Below are 22,844 nucleotides of genomic sequence, written 5' to 3' on the forward strand. Positions count from 1 at the left end.
CTCAGTGCATCAGAAGTGGAACTGGTTGAGATCCAGGGGTTCTGACCAATCTCACCGAGAATGGTTGGAAAGCGAGCTGGAGAGAAACCTCATCAAGAATGGTCAGGAAGGATGGTGGGTACTGAGAAGTTTCACTGAGACTGGCCCGAGATGAAGTGGATCAACCAGCCCCATGACCAGATGAAGGCATCCCACCAAGATCAAAGGGATGGCCATTGAAAGCAGGGTACAAGAGACCTTGCCATCAGATGAGGTGGGAGGAGACCTCTGAGCATGATGAGGTCAACAAAGGAGGATTGTCACCTCAGCAAGGGAGTAGGGATAGGAAGGATAGGAGGGGCAGGATAGCCATAGGAGTCAGATAGAACAGGATGGATGGGGAGGCTGTACCCTGTGATGAAGGGAGGAGAGGGGCCACAGTGTTGTAGACACCATGGCACAAAGAGATAAATACACCCCTCTGTCATAGTGAATGAGTGGATCCAGCATCCACTCTATTCTTAACTAAACTATACTCTACTGTAACATATACTTAGTTGTTCTGTCATATAGTGCAATTGCAGGCCATTGCTACTAAGCCAAGTAGGTGTGTTGTATCACCTCTCACTGACATTGTCTGTAGGCAGTAGCTACTGCAGTCCAGACAATTGCCTCTCTGAAGGCAGTACTCACACTGCAGTCCAGGCTTCTCTTATTGATTCACCATTTGCTCATCAACACCTCAAACACTTGTGTCAAGTGGACAAACTCCATCCATACACTAAGGGCTCCACAGCAGGCAGGAACCAACTGTGCTGCACTACCACTGAACAGAGTGTTCACAGTGGTTAGCTGAAACTTGTCAAACAAATAATCCTTCAAGCAGTTTCAGTGAAAGTGGCTGACAGGTGCATACTCAAGTGCACTCACTGAAATTGGTTGAAATCACCCAGACTGGTAGTTCTCGGGTTCCAGGCACACGACCGCTGACAAGTCACTGGTTAAGAGTGGGAGACCTGTGTCAAGGAGACTGGGGTTTATCCATAAGGAGGAGGAGCAGTGTCAAAGAGGTCGACACATATCACCAGGTGTAGAAGAGCATGGAGGCTAAGGGGCAGTGTCAAACACTGTCCAGGCAGCAGAAGAGCAGCACTGAAGGAGCCAACACACAGCTCAAGGAAAGAAGAGTATTGTTGGAAAGGGGTGATAACCCTTTCTGACAGGAGCAGGAGAAGTGTCGCAGGTGACACTGAACAAACACATAAATACTCTCATTTCACCATAGTGTCATGGGACCGGATGCGCAGAAGCAGGAAAAGTAGAAGTCAGATGAGGAGGAGCGCAGGAATTGCAGGATCAGGCAAATTGAGGGTTATAACAGAGTTCAGCGAGATCTGTAGTAGAGAGGCTCTATGACAGAACTTGTCCAAATTGGCACAAGTGGAATCATATCACAAATCCCACTGGAATTGGTAGTATCTCAATCATAGGATAGATCTCACAGAAACTGGTGAGAGGATGCTGATTCCCACAGGTCTCACAGCAGGACAAAATGTTGAAGACATTGGGTCCACCACCCTGTTGAAGCAGGGGGCCAACCCTATGATGAACTCAGAGCAGGAGGGTGGGTGAGATGAGTGAGGAATGTGAGTTGCCACCCAGATGAAGTGGGAATAGCCCCTGTTGGTTATGAAGCAGCACAAGGACTGCCCATCCACAGGAAGTAAGGGGAATGGTGCCAACAAGCAGCATCATGCAAAGACAGGACTGATAGGGAGAACAAGAGGAGGAGGAGCAGTCTTAGAGGAAGACTCCCAGAGCAGAAGCAGGATCGCAGGCAACATTGCAGGATTGGCTATATAACCACACTTCTCATCATAGGAGTTGAGTGGATCTCCATCCACTCTACACCTTATATCACTAGTTATAGCTTCACAGAAAGTATAGTTAGTATTCCATCAACAGTTGCAATTGCAGAGCAATGCTTCTATCATAGTGCATGTGTTGTATCACCACTCATTGACATCATCCAAAGGTGGTATCAACTGTGGTCCAGATATTGATCAACACTGAAGGCGCTTCACACTGCAGTCCAGCTCTCTCAATCATAGAAACCAAAGGCAGATGTCCACTGCAATCCAGGGATCATCAGTCATACAGTTGACACACTGGACACTTGTGTTGAAGCAACATCATTAGCACCAGACCTTGGTGTCATCACAACATATCTATTGGTTATTGATCATGCTGAGCTACCTCTGGATGGAGTGTCCACAGCAGTTAGTCAAAACCTGCAATAACATTCAAGCTACTACATATTTGGGTGAGAAAAGTCATAGAAGGCTTCTACAACAGATTTCTGCAAGAATAATAATAAAGGCCTTTTACCAAAGATCTCGATAGGATCAGTAGTAGTTGTCTTTCTACTACAGATTTCGGGTTCCAGGCATGCGACCTCTGACAGGTGTCCCGTCCGATGTGTCCTGCAGTTAAACCAACATCACATTGAGACATCACCATGAATTGTAAGTGTTCAATGAAGAGGGATTGTTTGTCTACCTCTTGGGCACTTCACATCTTGCATTCATTGGTTTTGCCTGGCATGGTCACCTTTGGGATGACTAGGCACCTGTCTTTGCGCCAGAGCCTGTCCTTGAGCTCAAATGACAACTTGGCATGCATGTTTTCGAGCTCCTTATTGAGTGGCTGAAACATCTGTGGTAAACCTAGGAGCCCATGTGATGTGATTGACCCCATTGTTGGTGTGGCGGCTACTAGTGTTGAGGTTGCATCAGACTCCATTACTGTCATGACTCGGTCATGACCCCTCTCATAATTATCTTAGATCTAACATTGATAATTCATTTCACTGCAAAGAGTCTTAGACTCATCACATTGAGTCTTGTACTTTCAATCTCATAGTTTTCTACTTCCTTCTTCTCTTCTCTTTTCCCTTAAGGAAAAGAGATCATAAGTCACTCTCTCATTCAACTCTCATCTTCTCCTTCCAAAGTCTGGTAGTCTCCTCTGCCTATCGATCTCGCCCTCGTCGTCATTGTCAACCGTTGGGCCGGTTCGTGATAGTATCTCTTTTCCTTCCCTACCAGCCTTCGTCGCCATCATCCTTCTCTAGCAGCCATTGCCATCATCATCATCATCATCGACACTATCATTGTCATCTTCATCTTCGTCATCAACATCACCGTCATCAAGACCCCTTCTCCTCCTCTCTCGACTCTCAATCAGGACACCCTCTCTCCTCACCGTCATCGAGACACCTTCTCCTCCTCTCTTGACTCTCGATCAAGACACCTTTCTCCTCCTCCTCTCTCAATTCTCGATCAAGACACACCTCTCTCCTTGATCGTCATCAGACGTCCCTTTCTCCTCACAAGGCTCCACCATCATCACCTTCTTCGCCTTCCATCAACATCTGTCACTATGCCCCCTCCTAACCACTCCGAACATATTGAATCCCTGGAGGCCCAGGTTTAATCGTTACTCGCGGCCCTCAATGCTCACGATGCTCCAGCTCCCCCACCCAGTGAAAATGCTTCTGTTCAACAAGGTTTTCGCTCCAAGGAACCAGAGGTTTTCACAGGCGAGCGAGGTCACTGTCACAGGGCCAGCGCAGAGATCATAAGCAGCCGTGCTGCGCAGTCACCGAAATGAGCTTGGCACACCAGAAGCAGGACTGGTCAAGACCCAGGGGCTCTGACCAATCTCATCAAGAATGGTCAGACAAAGAGTTGGGTGTGAAACCTCATTGAGAATGGTCAAGACAGTGGGTTGCAGGAAGTTTCACCAAGACTGGCCCAAGGTGAAGTGGATCAATCAGTCTCATGACAAGATGAGGGTGCTCCAGTAAGACCATAGGGCCAGTCACTGGGAATAGGGGACAAGAAGACCTTGCCACCTGAGAAGGTGGGAGAGTAACCCCTGAGTATGATGAAGGTGGTGTAGGAGGATTGCTGCCTCAGCCAGAGGAGTAGGAGCAGGAAGGACTGGGGTGCCAAAGGGGCCAAAGAGACAAGGGTGGATGGAGAGGCCAAACCCCTGTAAGGAGGGAGGCAATGGTGAAGTTGACACCATGGCACAAAGATATATATACACCTCTCCATCATAGTGAATGAGTGGATCTGGAATCCACTCTATTCTTAACTAAACTATACTCTACTGTAATGTATACTTAGTTGTTCCATCACATAGTGCAATCACAGGCCATTGCTACTAATCCAAGCAGGTGTGTTGTATCACTTCTCACTGATGTTGTCTGTAGGCAGTAGTTACTGTGGTCCAGATAATCACCCCTCCGAAGGCAGTACTCATACTGCGGTCCAGACTGTCAGCGGTCATGTGCCTGAAACCTGAAATCTGTAATAGTGTCGATACTATTACTGATCCTGTCGAGTTATGCGACAACACTAGTGGTATTGCGATTCTTGGTGAAATATGTGATAGAGCCATCTCTATCACTTTTCTTGCTCAAATCTGTGATTGTAGTAATGCTATTGCAGGTTTTGACTAACTGCTGTGGACACTCCATTCAGAGGTAGCTCAGCACAATCAATATCAATACATGGGTGTGGTAACACCAAGGTCTGGTGTGAATATCTTGTTGGTAATGTGATTGGTGGCATCAACACAAGTGTCCAGTGTGTCAACTATTGCTTGAGGTGATCCCCAGACTGCAGTGGACTACTGCCTTCAGTTCTATCTTAATCTGGACTGCTGGTTTGCTATGAACTGCCTTTGGACATCAGTGAGTGGTGATACAACACATGCACTATGATGAGGAGCAATCTATTGATTACTACTTGCTGACTGTAACTAATGTATACTTGTGCTTGAAGTGGTAACTAGTTAATATGGTGTAGAGTGGATGAGGATCCACTCGACCACTTATGGCGAGAAGGTATGGTTATATACCTCTTCACAGCATCGCCAGTGACACTGCTCCGGCTCTCTCTCTCTCCAGAGAGTACCCTCTTCGTCGAGTACTACACAGGGATCCCTGTAGCACCACTCCTAACCTTCTTGAACTGTGTGTCGACTCCTTTGACACTGCTCCTCCTCCTCATGACCTGCTTGCCAGTGTCCTTGACACATCTCTTCTTCCTTCAACCAGCAATGGTTCTCTTGACTCCTATCTTGTGAACCCCTGAGTGGTAACTGTCTGCATGCTTCTGAGCTTGGTCCCCGTCTTGGCAGTGCTTGATCCTCCTCATATGCGAGCTTGGTCCTCCTTGCATGTGAATCATCATACGAACATTCTTATCACTGATCTCTGCAGAATCTGCCATATGATCATGCTTACTGCAGATTCTGGCAGAATTTGTGATATCAATGTCACTTGTGCAGATCTCAATGAGATCTGTCATAGAACCATTCCTACTACAGATCTCAATGAATTCTGCTGCAAATCCCACAATCTGCCTGATCCCTCGATTCCTGCACTCCCTTCATATGAACTAATGGGTCTTCCTGCTTCCTGCACATTCAGGCCCATGACATTACCCCCCTCTTAAGAGCCGAGCTCCGTCGAGGCAGGCCCTGCGCCATGTCTGGGCTATACCACCATCTCTTTCTCTTCACCATCTAGTTCCTTATCCAGAGATGGTTTCTTCACCTTACCAGACCTGGTCCAGGACCGCTGCAGCTGCATCTCCTCCTGAGATGGTCGCAACTTCCTCTCAACATCGTCAAATTGTGCTCCAGGTACGTCCTAGGGGAAATCCAGCTGCCAGAGCCAACTCCCCTACTTCCCCCATTCTGGCCTGTGTGGCCAACCCTCTTGCCTCTCCAGTGGCGAGCAAGCCACTGGAGCCTCTTTTCCTGGGGATGGATGACGACGCCAACATCCCCACTCCCCTTCCTTCCCCCTTCCTGGCCCCCATTCCCAACCCCATGGGGAGCGACTATTCTCCAGCCTCCCTGGAGATCAACATGTATGAGGTGGATGCAAGACATCCCATGATGGAGTTGATGACTCCAGAACATCAAGCAGCATGGGAGGCTGAGCTGGCTCGCTCTCCTACTCCTCCTCCTACGGCCAACGAGGTCATCGACATGGTCTTGGACACCCATCAACTGGGCATCCCTGTTTACCGGCTGGAGGTTCATCCATTAACACCCCCTCCTTGCTGGGTAGAGCATCAAACTCCTCCCCCTCCCCCTCCTGACTGACACCTACTGACAAATGGAGAAATTGCCAGTTGGTCCAAGAGGTTCTTTGTTGCTGAGCTCATGGCTCAGATCACTGACAGGTACTTTCCTTTGGACTGGGATGTGCCTGCTGGATCCTTGCCCAAGCATCATCTGCACCAGTTGGTCATGCTGCACCTCACTGAGGGTTGCATGCCCTGGCCCAGTTGGCAGTGCTGCCAGTGCTTCAACCTGGGTACTCTGTAAGTTCATCTTCCTCATGCTCTTCCAAATCTTCTGATACTGACCCTTCTTTTGCCTTTCTCAGCTGTTTTGCCTCAGCCTTCACCAACCCATTTGGTGAACACCACAGGGTCCCTTGCACCTGCACCCATTGCTACTTGGCTGGCTTGGGTTGCTGTGAACATACGATTCCTGCCCATCCAGGCATGGAGTACCCTGGCGACAGGACTCCGAACATGCAGCCACGGGGCTCGCATCAGGCTGAGCGAGTGTCATGGGCCGGAATGCGCAGGAAGCAGGAAGACCTGTTAGTTCATATGAAGGGAGCACAGGAATTGAGGGATTGGGCAGATCATGGGATTTGTAGCAGAATTCATTGAGATCTGTAGTAGGAACAGTTCTATGACAGATCTCACCAAGATCTGCATGAGCAATGTTGATATCACGAATTCTGCCAGAATCTGTAGTAAGCATGATCATATGGCAGATTCCATGGAGATCAGTAACAAGGATGTTCGTATGATGAATTTACATGTGAGGAGGACCAAGCTCACATGCGAGGAGGACCAAGCTCACATGTGAGGAGGACCAAGCTCACATGCGAGGAGGACCAAGCTCACATGTGAGGAGGACCAAGCTCACATGCGAGGAGGACCAAGCTCACATGCGAGGAGGGCCAAGCGCTGCCAAGACGGGGACCAAGCTTGGAAGCATGCAGGCAGTTACCACTCAGGGGTTCACAAGATAGGAGTCAAGAGGACTGTTGCTGGTTGAAGGAAGAAGAGCTGTGTCGAAGACACCAGAAAGCAGGTCAGGAGGAGGAGGAGCAGTGTTGAAGGAGTTGACACACAGATCAGGAAGGACAGGAGCGGTGCTACAGGGGCCACTGTATAGTACTCGACAAAGAGGGTACTCCCTGGAGAGGGAGAACCGGAGCAGTGTCACAGGTGACACTACAAAGGATGTATATAAGCATACCTTCTCGTCATAAGTGGTCAAGTGGATCTTCATCCACTCTACACCATATAACTAGTATTACTTCAGAAGCATAAGTATTCATTAGTTCAGTCAGCATAGTTGCAATCAAGTAGATTGCCTCTCATTGTAGCATGTGTGTTGTATCACTGCTCACTGACATCCAAAGGTGGTTCATAGCAAACCAGCAGTCCAGATTAAGATAGAACCGAAGGCAGTAGTCCACTGTGGTCTGGGGATCACCTCAAGCAATAGTTGACACACTGGACACTTGTGTTGATGCCACCAATCACATTACCAACAAGATATTCACACCAGACCTTGGTGTTACCACACCCATGTATTGATATTGATTGTGCCGAGCTACCTCTGAATGGAGTGTCCACAGCAGTTAGTCAAAACCTGCAATAGCATTACTATGTCATGGGCCTGAATGCTCAGGAAGCAGGAGGGTCGCTGGTTCATATGGAAGGAGCACAGGAAGAGATCTAGTCGATACCAGTAGAGAGCATGGTCGTAGTGCAGTCTCCATGGAGACCATGGACTCCTATGGACTCACATGCAAAGGAGCACTGAGCCATATGCGAGGAAGGTCAGGCACAGCCATGAGGAGGACCAAGCTCAAGGGCCAGGCACAGCCATGAAGAGGACCAAGCTCAAGGAGCATGCAGATGGTTACCACTCAGGGGGCTCGAGAGACAAGAGTCAAAGGAACTGTCACCAGTCAAAGGAGAAGGAGCAGTGTATAGGGAACTGGCAAGCAGGTCCTGAGGAGGAGGAGCAGTGTCGAAGGAGTCGACACCACTCAGGAGGCACAAGGGTGCCAAACAAGCAGCAGGATAGCAAGGAGGAGGAGCAGTGTCGAAGGAGTCGACACAGCTCAAGAGACACAGGGGTGCCAAGCAAGCAGGAGAGGCCCCCTGAACAGTACTCGATGAAGAAGGTACTCTCTGGAGAGAGAGCAGGAGCAGCATTGCTGGTGATGCTGTGAAGAGGTATATAACCATACCTTCTCATCATCAAAGGTCGAGTGGATCCTCATCCACTCTACACACAACCATCATAACTAGTTATCACTTCAGCATCAGTATATATTAGTTTCAGTCAGCATAGCAGCAATCTATCAAGGTTGCTCCTCATTGTAGTGTGTGTGTTGTATCACCACTACCTGACATCCGAAGGCGCCCCATAGCAGGTTAGCAGTCTGGATCAAGATAGAACCGAAGGCAGTAGTCCACTGCAGTCCAGGGATCACCTCAAGCATCAGTCAACACACTGGACACTCATGTTGATGCCACCAACCTTATCACCAACACCATCAACCTCATCATCATCAACACTCACACCAGACCTTGGTGTCATCATAACCTATGCATCGATATTGATCATGCTGAGCTACCCCTGAACAGAGTGTCCACAGAGGTCAGCTGAAACCTATGATAGTATATACAATGAATGCCACCCACTGTCACTGCACAACTTGATAGTCACCAAATGACTAGCTCGTCAAGACAGATACTGAGACAATAACTGTCACACAGTTTGATAGTCACCGAGTATCTCGACAGACCGACCTGGGTTTCAGGCGCGAGACCCCTGACATACTACAATCACAGATTTGAGCAAGAAAAGTGATAGAGATGGCTCTATCACATATTTCACCAAGAATCGCAATACCACTAGTGTTGTCGCATAACTCGACAGGATCGGTAATAGTATCGACACTATTACAGACCTCAGGTTTCAGGCACGTGACCGCTGACACTACTGTTCCCAATGGACTTCACTGTAAGATCATGCTCATACCAATTATGACAACTTCTGTTGTAGGATCTTGATACTACCAATCTTGTTGAACTCTGTTGGAACTCTTCATTTGCCCGATCCTACGATTCCTGCACATGGTCTCTCCTCCTATAGGGGGTATCAAAGTTTTTGCGTTTTTAAAAACGCGGGTTTTTTGAAGAGTGCGTTTTTCAAAAAAAACGCAAAAGCTTACATAAGCTGCACAAAGAAAAAAAAACCGCATTTTTTAAAAACACAGGTCAGGAGACAGTATTGTGAAAACACAGAAGGGTTATCACTCCACATCTTCTCTCCTCTCCTCACTCTTGTTGCTCTTTTGCTCACACCCTCTTCCTTGCACTCTTTCAACATGACCTCCTCCACTGATGATTCTTGTGACATCTCTGCAGAGTTGTTATGCCAGTCCACTACACCTACAAGCTCTGCAACTCAGACCGAAAGTGTGCCTGTGCTGTCTCAATCTGGTTCTACAAGTGCTCCTGACATCCACACTTCCTGTCCAACTCAAGCCTCTAGATCTGCCACAGGCAAGAAGAACTTGACATGGTTGGGTGCCAATGTTCTTCACCTTGTCACAATCCTCTACAACAGTAAGTCCTACCACCATGCTCTGCTGCCATCTCAAGAATCAGCTGAGAACAATCCAGCCCTCAAACTTTGCAAACATCCCATTTTTTGGGAGATCTCCAAGTTGATTTTCCCAGGTGCATCTGTCAAGTCCAATCACATCAAGGCCAAGCTGAGGTGGCTGCTAGAGACATACTACAGGGAGAAGAAGAAGCTTTCACTCACTGGAGCTGGTATGCTGCTGGAGGACATGGTTGCATCCAACCTGGTAAGTTTTTGTGATCTTCCTTGCTTGCAATGGTATGCTTGAATGCTGATTCAGTATCAGGCTGTACTTTCAAATGGTCCTACATATCTCACATTGCCCTGTAAACAAAGTATGCTTGGTTTGAAAAGATGCATGAGATGATGAATGGCCAATTCTATGCTGATCCTGCAGCACTTATCACAACTCCCAGTCTCAACTTCACCAGCAATGACAAGGCTGACATGCCTTCCTACAGCTCAGCTGACATACCCATGGATATTTCTGGCAGTGAGCTGTATGATCATGGCACTCAATTTGCCTCCTATTCTCAACTTGATGAATCCCACCAACCCCCCCCCCCCCCCCCCCCCCCAGCTGCTGTTGCATCCATTGCTGGTGCTGGTGATGATGACATCTTTACCACACCTTTGCCTTCACCTTTGCAGGCTTGACCCTCTTCCTCCACTGCTGGTGGCTTGGATGTCTTTGATTCCACCTCTTCTCACTCTTCAGCCCAGCTCTCTCCTGGCACCAAGCACAAGCAAGGTGCCCTTGATCACAAGTGCAACACACTTGCTGAAGCTTTCTATTGTTCTTCCATTAATACCCTTCAGATCTGCCTGCAGCTTGAACAGGAATGCACCAGATGCAAGAGAATACTGGAGGCTGAGCATACCAAGCATGAGGAGATGTGCATGCAGCACAAGAGAGAGGAGAAAGAGCATGACAAACATGTTCATGCACATGATTGTGACATGGTGATGGAGATGGTGTGCCTCCTTGCTTCTCAGGCCAGTGGTGAACAGGATGCTCATCAGAACACCAGCAACAACAACAACACAGACTCATCATTCAATGTTCCTGCCCTGTAGCTTTACATGTACCATCATCTGGTCTCAATGCAAAGTCATATCTGAATGTTTTTCTGAATGTTTTTCTGAATGTTTTTCTGTAGAGTGCAAGTATGAGGTGAATAAAAATGATGTGCAGTGCAGTCATGTAATGAGCTCCAAAGCATTTAAACAAAAAAAATTACTTTCACACCTCTTCCGTTACTACCACCACTACACTCTGCAACCTTTCAGCATTGCTCTCGTTGCCATCCTGTGCCGCATCACGCTCGTCTTGGTCTCTCGGCCGGGATGTTCATGGCTGCGTCACGCTCACCTTGCTCTCATGGCCGAGATGTTCGTGGCTGCGACAAGATATCTCTCGTGTCTTTGTCAGTCTCTTTAGCTTCAGGAATACCATCGATTCACAACCTCATCATACAACTGCGCCGCAGCACACATCCCCCCTCTTCATCCTTCCTCTCCATGCTCCCTCTCCATCCCCCTTCCTCCTTCCAGCCATGGTGTGCTACAGTGACAAGCAAGTAATTCTCAACAACATTGTCCACACTCTTGAGCTCTCTATACCTGCAGAGGTCATCCAAAATGCCAACAGAGTGCAGCACTCCTGCAGCACTGACATTGATGACTTGGACAACAATGGCAACCCACTTCTGCTCTCACAACACCTTGTCTGCTTGTACACTTTCATATGCAAGCAAAGGTACATGATCACATGTTACAATCCTCTTGGCTGTGCCAATAAGCTTATCCACCTTCTCAACAGGTATGAATCAAGCAATCTGTCATAGGCCTGGGTGCGCAGAGCGAAGGAAGACCGAAGTTCATATGAAGGTAGCACAGGAATTGAGGAATTGGGCAGATCATGGGATTTCCAGAAGAATTCAGCAAGTTCAGTAATAGACACAGTTCTATGACAGATCTCATCAAATCCTGCATGAACGAAGTTGTTATCATGATTTCCACCGAAATCTGTAGCAAGCACAATCATATGGCAGATTCCGCAGAGATCAGTGACAAGGATGTCCATATGATGATTTGCATGCAGGCTGGGGCTAAGTGCACATACAGAGGGGACCAAGCTCCACTGGGCTGAGGACCAAGCCTTGCCAAGAGGGGGACTGAGCTCAGCAGCACACAATTGGTTACCACTCAGGGGCACACATGATAAGGGTAAAGGAGGACCATCACTGGTCAAAGGAAGGAGAGCAGTGTAAAGGACACCAGCGAGAAGGACATGAGGAGGAGGAGCAGTGCCAATGGAGTTGACACAGCTCAGGAAGGACAGACAGGATAGTTCAAGGAGGAGGAGGAGTCTTATTGAAGACTCCTGTATAGTACTCGACACAGAAGGTACTCTCTGGAGAGAGAGCAGGAGCAGTGTTGCTGGCGATGCTGCGAAGAGGTATAAAACCATACCTTCTCATCACAAATGGTCAAGTGGATCCCCATCCACTCTACACACACCATATAAACTAATTATCACTTTAAGCACAAGTATACATTAGTTCCAGTCAGCAAGTAGTAATCAATAGATTGCTTCTCATTGTAGCATGTGTGTTGTATCACTGCACACTGATGTCTGAAGGCAGTTCATAGTGAACCTGCAGTCCGAATAACAATAGAACCGAAGGCAGTCATCCACTGCAGTCTGGGGATCACCTCAAGTGTTAGTCGACACACTGGGCACTGAACTCACCTTCGTCAAGGTACAGGCGAGGCTTCTTCAGGATGTTGCTGCCTGAGGCCCAAACCTTCGAATCCTGAACACTGCCAGGCTGTCCAACAACTGATTCGACAATCTGCAGTGAGTGTGGCAGGATCACCAGTGCTACATTGATGCTGTGGAAGCCTTTGTAGCAGAAGTGCTCTCAACTGAGCACTCCTGGCTTCCAGGCAAGAGGGATGTGTGTGTCATCCACCACAAGCCAGCCCTTACCCCACTCTTCAACCCCAGTTGTATTGTGCACCCAGGCAGCAGCATGTTGTCTCTCTCCCTCTGAAGCAAACTGCATGACCTCATTGTTTAGCTCGAGGAGGCCAGCGACTGTGCGATTGGTGTATCCAACAATGCTCTCAACACTGCAACCACATTGCAAAGCAGCATCACATTCACCACCTCCATTTCCAGAACGGCCAAGTCTGTACAGAGCCACTGAAAGAATCTCTTGCACTTTGTTGAGAGACATCACACCTGAGCTGCTGTAGTTCCACTGGAAAGCCTCTGTTTGCTGGAGTCGGATGGCGAGATTGTTGAATGCTTCAGGTGACATATGAACAAGTCCACGATACATCCTATGATTGCTTGATTTGTACCTGTTGAGAAGGTGGATAAGCTTATTGGCATGGCCAAGAGGAGTGCAATGTGTGATTGTGTACCTTTGCTTGCATATGAAAGTGTACAAGCAGACAAGGTGTCGTGAGAGCATAATTGGGTCACCATCATCGTCCAAGTTGTCAATGTCAGTGCTGCAGGAGTGCTGCACTCTGTTGGTGTTTTGGATGACCTCTGCAGGTATAGAGAGCTCAAGAGTGCAGACAATGTCATTGAGAATTACTTGCTTGTTGCTGTAGTGCACCATGGCTGGAAAGAGGAAGGGAGTTGGAGAGGGAGCATGGAGAGGGGGGATGGAGAGGGGGGATGGCAGCAAGAGTGATGCCGAAAGGTTGCAGAGTGGAGTGGTGGTAGTAATGGAAGAGGTGTGAGAGTGAAAATTTTTGTTTAAATGCTTTTGAGCTCATTATGTGACTGTGCTGTGCATCATTTTTATTCACCTCATACTTGCACTCTACAGAAAAACACTCAGAAATGACTTTGCATTGAGACCAGATGATAGTACATGTAATGCTACAAGACAGGAAGATTGAATGAAGAGTCCGTGTTGTTGTTGTTGCTGGTGTTCTGACAAGCATCCTGTTCAACACTGGCCTGAGAAGCAAGGAGGCACACCATCTCCATCACCATTTCATGATCACATGCGCAAACACATTCATCGCACTCTTTCTCCTCCCTCTTGTGATGCAGGCACATCTCCTCGCACTTGTTACACTCAGCCTCCAGTATTTTCTCATGTCTGGTGCATTCCTGTTCAAGCTGCAGGCAGATCTGAAGGGTATCAATGGAAGAATGATAGAAAGCTTCAGCAAGTGTGTCACGCTTGTGATCAAGGGCACCTTGCTTGTGCTTGGTGCTGGGAGAGAGCTGGGCTGAAGATTGAGAAGAGGTGGAATCAGAGACATCCAAACCACCAGCAGTGGAGGAAGGTGGTCGAGCCTGCAAAGGTGGAGGCAAAGGTGTGTTAAAGATGTCATCATCACCAGCACCAGCAAAGGATGCACCAGAAGTGGATGCAACAGCAGCCAGGGGGTTGGTGGGTTTGATCAAGTTGAGAATAGGAGGCAAACCACGGCCATGAGCACTGTGATCATACAGCTCGCTGCCACAAATATCCATGGGTATGTCAGCTGAGCCATTCGAAGGCATGTCAGGCTTGTCATTGCTGGTGAAGTCGAGACTGGGAGTTGTGATAAGTGCTGTGGGATCAGCATTGAATTGGCCATTCATCATCTCGTGCATCCTTTCAAACCAAGCATACTTTGTTGACAGGGCAATGCGAGATATGTAGGACTGTTTAAAATTGAAAGTATGAATCAGCATCCAAGCATACTATTGCAAGCAACAAAGATCACCAAAACTTACCAGGTTGGATGCATCCATGTCCTCCAGCAGTGTACCAGCTCCAGTGGGTGAAAGCTTCTTCTTCTCCCTGTAGTATGTCTCTAGCAGCCACCTCAGCTTGGCCTTGATGTGATTGGGATCGACAGATGCACCTGGGAAAATCATCTTGGAGATATCCCGAAAAATGGGATGTTTGCAAAGTTTGAGGGCTGGATCGCTCTCAGCCGATTCTCAAGATGGCAGCAGAGTGTGCTGGTAGGAGTCATTGTTGTAGAGGATTGTGACAAGGTGAAGAACATTGGCACCCAACCATGTCAAGTTCTTCTTGCCTGTGGCAGATCTAGAGGCTCGAGTTGGACAGGAAGTGTGGATGTCAGGAGCACTTGTAGAACCAGATTGAGACAGCGCAGGCATGCTTTCGGTCTGAGTTGCAGAGCTTGTAGGTGTAGTGGACTGGCATAACAACTCTGCAGAGATGTCACCAGAATCATCAGTGGAGGAGGTCATGTTGAATGAGTGCAAGGAAGAGGGAGTGAGCAAAAGTGCAACGAGAGTGAGGAGAGGAGAGAAGATGTGGAGTGATAAAAAAACCGTGTTTTCGCAAACACACCTCCTGAGCTGCGTTTTTGAAAACACGGTTTTTTTTTCCCTTTGCGGAGCTTATGTAAGCTTTTGCGTTTTTTTGAAAAACGCGCTCTTGAAAAAACCCGGGTTTTTAAAAACGCAAAAACTTTGATACCCCCTATAGTGTTTTGCTCTTTAGCTTGAACACCGTACTTGGACTCATATCTCCCGATAAGCTTCGTCGTTAAGTGTCACTCTTAATTCCACACAATATAGTATAGTGTTTCTGTCCCAATAGCAGCAGTACTGTGCTTTGACTGATATTGACCGCTGAACGTCGACAACCGTCCTCCTTTTATTTTCTCAATCCTTTCTTATTTTTCAGAAAAGCTTTCAAGAAACATGACACCTTTTCTTGTGGCGCTTGACTTTGCTCATACTTGGACTGGGTCGTTTCACAAATCATCTTCAGTGATATGATGTGGAGACGTTAGTTAAGCTATTATCAACCCACCCTAAAGTTGTCCATTTGAATACGGCAACCTTTGGTAACGGGAATTATGCTGAAGGTTACGATCCAGTAAAATGCTAAAAGATGACATAGGCCGATATGATTAAGAAATCGGGCGGGGCAAACATAGTTAGAGATCGGGGATGTGCCGTATCTTTGTATATCTAGCGGGGAGCTCAAGGCTCCGTTCACTTTCTTTCCCTAGGTCAAGATAGTATAGTGTTTCTGCTCAATAGCTTGAACACACTTAGACTGTTGTCGACCGCTGAGTGCCGACACCCGTCCTTCTATTATTATTTCATCATTGAGTATAGTGTTTCTGCTCAATAGCTGCAATACTGTGCTCTGACTGATATCGCCCGATAAGCGTCACTAAGTATCATATTATCATATTCTTCCTTAAAATTATTGTGTACTCGAGTATTTCCGAAATGACAGACTTAGGAGGTTTCAATTTTTCCGAGCCCTCGAAAACTAGAGTATTCCAATACTCAAAACAGCTCAGGAAATTGGTGCCCCCAAATGTAAGCTGAGTTTTCAGAGGGTGAATTTTAGAAACCAACCAAGGGAGGGTAGTGTTGGCTGGAAAATGAAGTGTCAGCTGGAAAATGACGCAGTTCCGGAATCCAAACCACCTTGTAGCTCCATCATCTTTGACACTCTTGTCGCACAATCAAAGTAGATACAGTCATTATTGACACTGTTCCTATTGCCTTTGCTATGTCTGCAAAGCCTGTTGAACATTCCCTGTATGTTGTGAGCCCTCCGCCTGCTGCCTCTGCCTTTGTCGTCTTTGTCAAGATTCAGTTTGCCTGCTCTGCAGACCTTGGTGCTCATTATATGCCACAGTTGTCATAGCTTTCCTCCTTGATTTGGCCGTGGTACTCTCAAATGGTCTGCCATTAGCATCAAAGAGAGCACTGAACATCTCTTCCCTGAGATCTTGCGTTGACATTTGCCCCCCAACTTCGAACTTTTGCAAACATGACCACCGTTGATCAACGCACTCCATTCTCTAAGACACTAAAGCGTTACAGTCGCTCGCCAATTCCAAGTTTCCAAATGGTAAATTGTGATGTGTTGGAGATTGTGACATAAATCAGATCTGTGAGGGATCGTGCAGAGCAGGATCGGCCGGCGATCAGACAAGATAGATCTGATCGGGTTTTAGGCAGGACAAATCTGATCGGGATCAGGCGAGGAGAACCTAATCGGGGATCGGGCTGAGCCGATACAAGACAGAGATCGGATACAACCATGTCCCACTCGTTGTTATATTTTGTCATTAGGTAGATGTGCCCACATTCGGGCATGTGTCACACATTTGTATATATGTCTAGCAGGGAGCTTGAGGCTCCCGCCACATTCCTTTTCTCTGTCAATTTTAATATAGTGTTTTGCTCTTTAGCTTGAACACCATACTTGGACTGATATCTCCTGATCATTGTCGCCAAGTGTCACTCTTGCTCAACAGTTCCAACATGATGCGGCGGAAATAAGATTTCTTTTCTTTCTGCGTTTTGCTCTTCACATCAGATTTGTCACGAATTGTATTATCTCTTGCGAACTTTAATAAAAGAATAAAAGGAGGACTGTTGTCGACGTTCAGCGATTGATGTCAGTCAAGGCACAGTATGAGAAAGATATGACACTTATCTGCTGAATGTAACGATCCAGCACGACCCTGAAGATCAGGCAGAGCCGATCTAAGTGAGGGATCGGATACTGGGTCCCGCTCGTTGTCGTACTTTGTCCTTGAGGATGATGATCCCACATGTAAAGAAGTTTTGTCCTGATAACTGACGATCGGAAAGAGTCTGAGTACGATGTCACTACTGTTTTAGGACAGAAACATACAGCTCGCGCGTAAACTGTCCCACGATTTTAGATGTCACCACACATCACTCCAATGCTCAATAGCCATACTAGGGGGTTTCAGTTTTTTTTCCCGGAAACTCAAGTTTTTTTTTTTGAGTTTTCACTTGCGTTGTATATGCATTACTTACGTAAGCTCTGCCATTTTGGAGAATACTCTAGTTTTTGAAAACACTGCTTCAGCAGTACTGATGCAGCAGAGTTTTCAGAATTGGACCTGAGTTTTCACTCACATGATGTTGCACATGATCTACTTGTGCAAATACCTCCATGTTTCCTGCACAGCTTTCTTCACATGAACCCTTTCTTCTGCACAAAACCCTTTCACTTGACTCCTCTCCTTGTCCCTTTCCACACAGAGTAGAAGTCTCTTTTCGTTTAGCCACCACCTCACAACCTCTCTCTCTGGCTTCAATCATGTCCACCAATCATTGTCACAACACCAGCTATGTCAATCTGTACCTCTTGGAGATGGACCTTACCATTGGAGAAAGTTTAGCAAATCTATCTCAGACACCAGAGCTGCCCAGCACATCTACCACCTCAAATTGTGCAAGACCAGTCATTAGAGCAAGCAGAGCTCGAAACCAGGACACAGACAGCAGGAAATACTTTGTTTGGTCCAACAACAAAGCCTTGCAACTTGTTACCATCCTTTTTGACAGCAACTACTATCAGAAGTTGCTACTCAAAGGTTGCTTGACAAAAGAGCAAGAGAAAGGGTTGAAGACAAGCAAGGAGACACTCTACAAGCAGATCTATGACAAGATCTTTCCCAACAGCAACATCACAAATGGTGGTAGTCATGTCAAGACCAAGCTGCACTGGCTTGAGAGTCAATACATTGCCATAAAGAGTACTTTCTCACAAACTGGCTCTGGTCTTCTCCTTTGCAATCTCAGCCCTGATGATTTGGTATGTAGTTCTTTGTGCTCAACATTGCTCTCTGATGGATGACTAACCTCTGCAATTGCCTTTGTATCTTCTTGTATGGATTAGGACTTTGCATCTCACTTGGCTGCAGTTGCCAAGTATCCCTGGTTTGAGATGTTTCATAAGCTGATGTCGAAGTACCCATCTGCTGGCCCTGTCACCCTTGTGACTAGCAGTGCCTATGATCCTCTTCAAGCCTCACCATCCAGCAATGGTGATACAGGCAATGCCATGGAAGAAGATGACAATCCTTTCCCATCTTGTCACTCAATTCCTGGTCTTGAAAGCCTTGCTGAAGGTGCCCCTGATAATCCCATTGCACCAAGAGTCATCTCTTCGTCTAGTGCCTTCCTGTCAGAGGTCTTGTGCCTGAAACCTGATATCCATAGTAGAACCGCTTCTATTACAGATCCCATCGAGATATGTGGTAAGATACCATGTACTATTATTTTGGTTGAGATCTGTTGTAGAAGACCTCTATGACTTTTCTCACCCTAATATGTGATAGTTGGTTTGCTATTGCAGGTTTTGACTGACCACTGTGGACACTCTGTCCAGAGGTAGCATAGCACAATCAATAACAATGGATGGGTTGCTATGACACCAAGGTCTGGTGCAAGTAATGCTTGTTGGTGCCAACACGAGTGTCCAGTGTGTTGACTGAATGGTTGATGATCCCCAGACTGCAGTGGATGGCTGCCTTTGGTCTAATGATCGAAAGAGCCAGACCGCAGTATGAACTGCCTTTGGATGGCATCAAGTGGTGATACAATACATGCACTATGGTAGTAGCAATGCTCTGCAATTGCTGCTGATGACGAATCTACTAAGTATACTTATCATGAAATTATAGCTAGTAATGTAAAGTGTAGAGTGGATGGGGATCCACTCACTACTATGATGAGGAGCATGATTATAGAGCCATTCCCACACTGTCACCTGCAACTCTGCTTCTGCTCTAAACGGCCTCCTCCAACACTGCTCCTCCTCCTCTCGACCTTCCTGTCGGTCCTGTTTACCTTACGATGCTGCTTGTTGGTACCGCTTCCCTTGCTTCCTGTGGACAGCCAGTCCTCGCATTGTTTCATTGTCAACAGGGGCCATTCCCACCTCATCTGAGCAACAGTTCACACCCTCTTTCATCTCTCCCATCTGTCAGCCCTGAGTTCATCACCAAGCAGACCCCCTGCTTCATTGAGGTGGCAGATCCAGATGTTGTTGCCACCCATCCATGATATCAACATCCTCTTGCTGGTTTCCACAAGATCTGTTGTACAATCACAATACTACTGATTCCAGTGGGCTTTACTGTAAGATCCCACTTGTACTGATTTGAGTGAGATCTGTTGTAGAGCCCCTCTACTACCAATCTCGATGGATTTGGCTTTAGAACCCTCATTTGGCCCGATCTGGCTATTCCTGCGCCACTCCTCATATGCTTCCAGATCCTCCTGCGCATCCGGTCCTATGACAGTACATCACCGTTCCCAGCCTCCGACTTGCTCCTCACTGAGTGGGTCTGCGACTTGGCTCGGTCCTGCTCCTTCCATAGCATCAAGCACAAGCTCGATGCCCTGTGATCCTGGCATGTTGATCTTGGCTTCAACCTTGATGGTTTCTACCATGGCTGCTTGGAGCACACAGTCCATGGCATCAAACATACCCATGGCATCCGACCAGCAGCGTCCAAACTTCCCATCACTCTCCCACTCCTTTGGGCCATCCTGGAGCAGCTTGTCAGAGGTTGCATGCCCAAAACCTGATATCTGTAATAGAAATGCATCTATTACGATTCCTGTCAAGATATGTGGTAATGTGTGGTGTATTATGATTTCTATTGAGGTATGTCATAGAGAAGCCTCTATGACTTTTCTTGCCCAAAGATGTAATAGTTGTTTTGCTATTGCAGGTTTTGGCTGACTGCTGTGGACACTCCATCCAGAGGTAGCTTGGCATGATCAATAATGTATATGAACTTGTATTGACACCAAGGTCTGGTGTGAGTGATATGATTGGTGGTGCCAACACAAGTGTCCAGTGTGTCAACTGAGTGCTTGAGGTGATCCCCAGACTGCAGTGGATGACTGCCTTTGGTTCTATCATATCCAGACCACTGGTTTGCTATGAACTGCCTTCAGACATCAGTGAGCAGTGATACAACACATGCACTACAATGAAAGCAATCTACTTGATTGTGACTTTGCTGACTGGAAACTTATGTATACTTATGTGAAGTGATAACTAGTTTATGGTGTAGAGTGGGTGGCGATCCACTCACTTACTATGACAGGGAGCATGGTTATATACCTTTCTTGCAGTGTTGCCTGTGACACTGCTCCTCCTCCTCATCCCTACTATCCTCCCCATCCATCTTGTGATGCCACTCATTGGTACCACTTCCCTTGCCTCCTGTGGATGGATGGACCTCTTGCTGTCTCATCTCCGTTAGGGGCCAGTCCCACTTCATCTGAGTGGCGACCCACACCCTTTCATCACCCTCTTGTCGTCAGCGCCCACCTGTTGGCACCGACTTCATCATCGTGCTGTCATGGGCCTGGATGCACAGGAAGTAAGAAGACCCATTAGTTCATATGAAGGGAGCGCAGGAATCGAGGAATTGGGTAGATTGTGGGATTTACAGAAGAATTCAATGAAATCAGTAGTAGACATAGTTCTATGACAGATCTCATTGAAATCTGTACAAACAAAGTTGATATCACAAATCCCACCAGAATCTGTAGTAAGCATGATCTTATGGCAGATTCTGTGGAGATCAGTGACAAGGACAGGCATATGGCAAACTCACATGCAAGGAGGACCAAGCTCTGCCAAGACAGGGACCAAGCTCAGGAACATGCAGCTGGTTACCACTCAGGGGGGCTCGCAAGATAAGGGTCAGGAGAACCATCACTGGTTGAAGGACAGGAGCGACAAGCAAGCAGGTCATGAGGAGGAGGAGCAGTGTCGAAGGAGTCGACACAGCTCAAGAAGGACAGGAGCAACAAAACAAGCAGGGCTCGAGGAGGAGGAGGTGCCTCATCAGGGACCCCTGGATAGCACTCAACAAAGAAGGTACTTGTCATGGGCCTGGATGCTCAAGAAGCAGGAGGGTCACGGGTTCATATGGAAGGAGCACAGGTATCGAAGATCTAGTCGAGATCAGTAGGGAGCATGGTTGTAGTGCAGTCTCCATGGAGACCATGGACTCCTACGGACTCACATGCAAAGAAGGGCCAAGCACAGCCACGAGGAGGACCAAGCTCAAGGAGCAGGCACAGCCACGAAGAGGACCAAGCTCAAGGAGCAGGCACAGCCACGAAGAGGACCAAGCTCAAGGAGCAGGCACAGCCACGAAGAGGACCAAGCTCAGATGGTTACCACTCAGGGGCTCGAGAGACAAGAGTCAAAGGAACTGTCACTGGTCAAAGGAAGAGGAGCAGTGTCGAAGGAGTCGACACAGCTCAAGAGGCACAGGGGTGCCAAGCAGGAGAGGCCCCTGAGCAGTACTCGATGAAGAAGGTACTCTCTGGAGAGAGAGCAGGAGCAGCATCGCTGGCGATGCTGAGAAGAGGTATATAACCATGCTTTCTCATCATCAATAGGTCGAGTGGATCCTCATCCACTCTACTCACCATAACTAGTTATCACTTCAGCATAAGTATATATTAGTTTCAGTCAGCATAGCAGCAATCCATCAAAGGTTGCTCCTCATTGTAGTGTGTGTGTTGTATCACCACTACCTGACATCCGTAGGCGCCCATAGCAGGTTAGCGGTCCGGATATAGATAGAACCAAAGGCAGTAGTCCACTGCGGTCCAGGGATCACTTCAAGCATCAAGTCAACACACTGGACACTCGTGTTGATGCCACCAACCTTATCACCAACACCATCAACCTCATTATCATCGACATCACCAATCTCATCACCAACACCATCAACCTCATCATCATCAACACTCACACCAGACCTTGGTGTCATCATAACATTGATATTGATCGTGCCGAGCTACCCCTGAACGGAGTGTCCACAGAGGTCAGCCGAAACCTACGATAGTATATACAACGAACGCCACCTGCTGTCACCGCACAACTTGATAGTCACTGATACCGAGACAATAGCTGTTGCACAGTTTGATAGTCACCGAGTATCTCGACAGACCGACCTGGGTTTCAGGCGCGAGACCCCTGACAGTACTCTCTGGAGAGGGAGCCAGAGCAGTGTCACAGGTGATGCTGCATGAGATGTGTAAAAGCATGCCTTCTCATCATCAGTGGATGAGTGGATCCTCATCCACTCTACACCATATAAACTAGTATTACTTCAGCATATAAGTACTCATTAGTTTCAGTCAGCATAGTAGTAATCAATAGGTTACTTCTCATTGTAGCATGTGTGTTGTATCACCACTCACTGACATCCGAAGGCAGTTCATAGCAAACCAGCAGTCCAGATTAAGATAGAACCAAAGG

The 22,844-nt window shown here is 47.4% G+C and overlaps 3 protein-coding genes across 3 annotated transcripts; 2 read left to right on the forward strand and 1 right to left on the reverse strand.

Moving 5' to 3' along the window:
• Nucleotides 1-5,595: 5,595 nt before the first annotated feature.
• On the forward strand, nt 5,596-6,165 carry UHO2_04879 (uncharacterized protein; the record flags this gene model as incomplete). The annotated part of the gene is made up of 1 exon (XM_041557410.1): nt 5,596-6,165. The coding sequence occupies one exon, from the start codon at nt 5,596-5,598 to the stop codon at nt 6,163-6,165; it is 570 nt and encodes a 189-aa protein (XP_041413344.1).
• Nucleotides 6,166-9,496: 3,331 nt separating this feature from the next.
• On the forward strand, nt 9,497-10,413 carry UHO2_04880 (uncharacterized protein; the record flags this gene model as incomplete). The annotated part of the gene is made up of 3 exons (XM_041557411.1): nt 9,497-9,982; nt 10,093-10,249; nt 10,337-10,413. 3 exons carry the CDS (start codon nt 9,497-9,499, stop codon nt 10,411-10,413), a joined length of 720 nt encoding a protein of 239 aa, XP_041413345.1.
• Nucleotides 10,414-13,660: 3,247 nt separating this feature from the next.
• Nucleotides 13,661-14,656, reverse strand: UHO2_04881 (uncharacterized protein; the record flags this gene model as incomplete). The annotated part of the gene is made up of 3 exons (XM_041557412.1): nt 13,661-13,736; nt 13,842-14,407; nt 14,513-14,656. 3 exons carry the CDS (start codon nt 14,654-14,656, stop codon nt 13,661-13,663), a joined length of 786 nt encoding a protein of 261 aa, XP_041413346.1.
• Nucleotides 14,657-22,844: the final 8,188 nt, after the last annotated feature.

The sequence above is a fragment of the Ustilago hordei genome (assembly GCF_900519145.1).
Source record: "Ustilago hordei strain Uho2 genome assembly, contig: UHO2_contig_11, whole genome shotgun sequence".
In the NCBI taxonomy this organism is placed as follows: domain Eukaryota; kingdom Fungi; phylum Basidiomycota; class Ustilaginomycetes; order Ustilaginales; family Ustilaginaceae; genus Ustilago; species Ustilago hordei.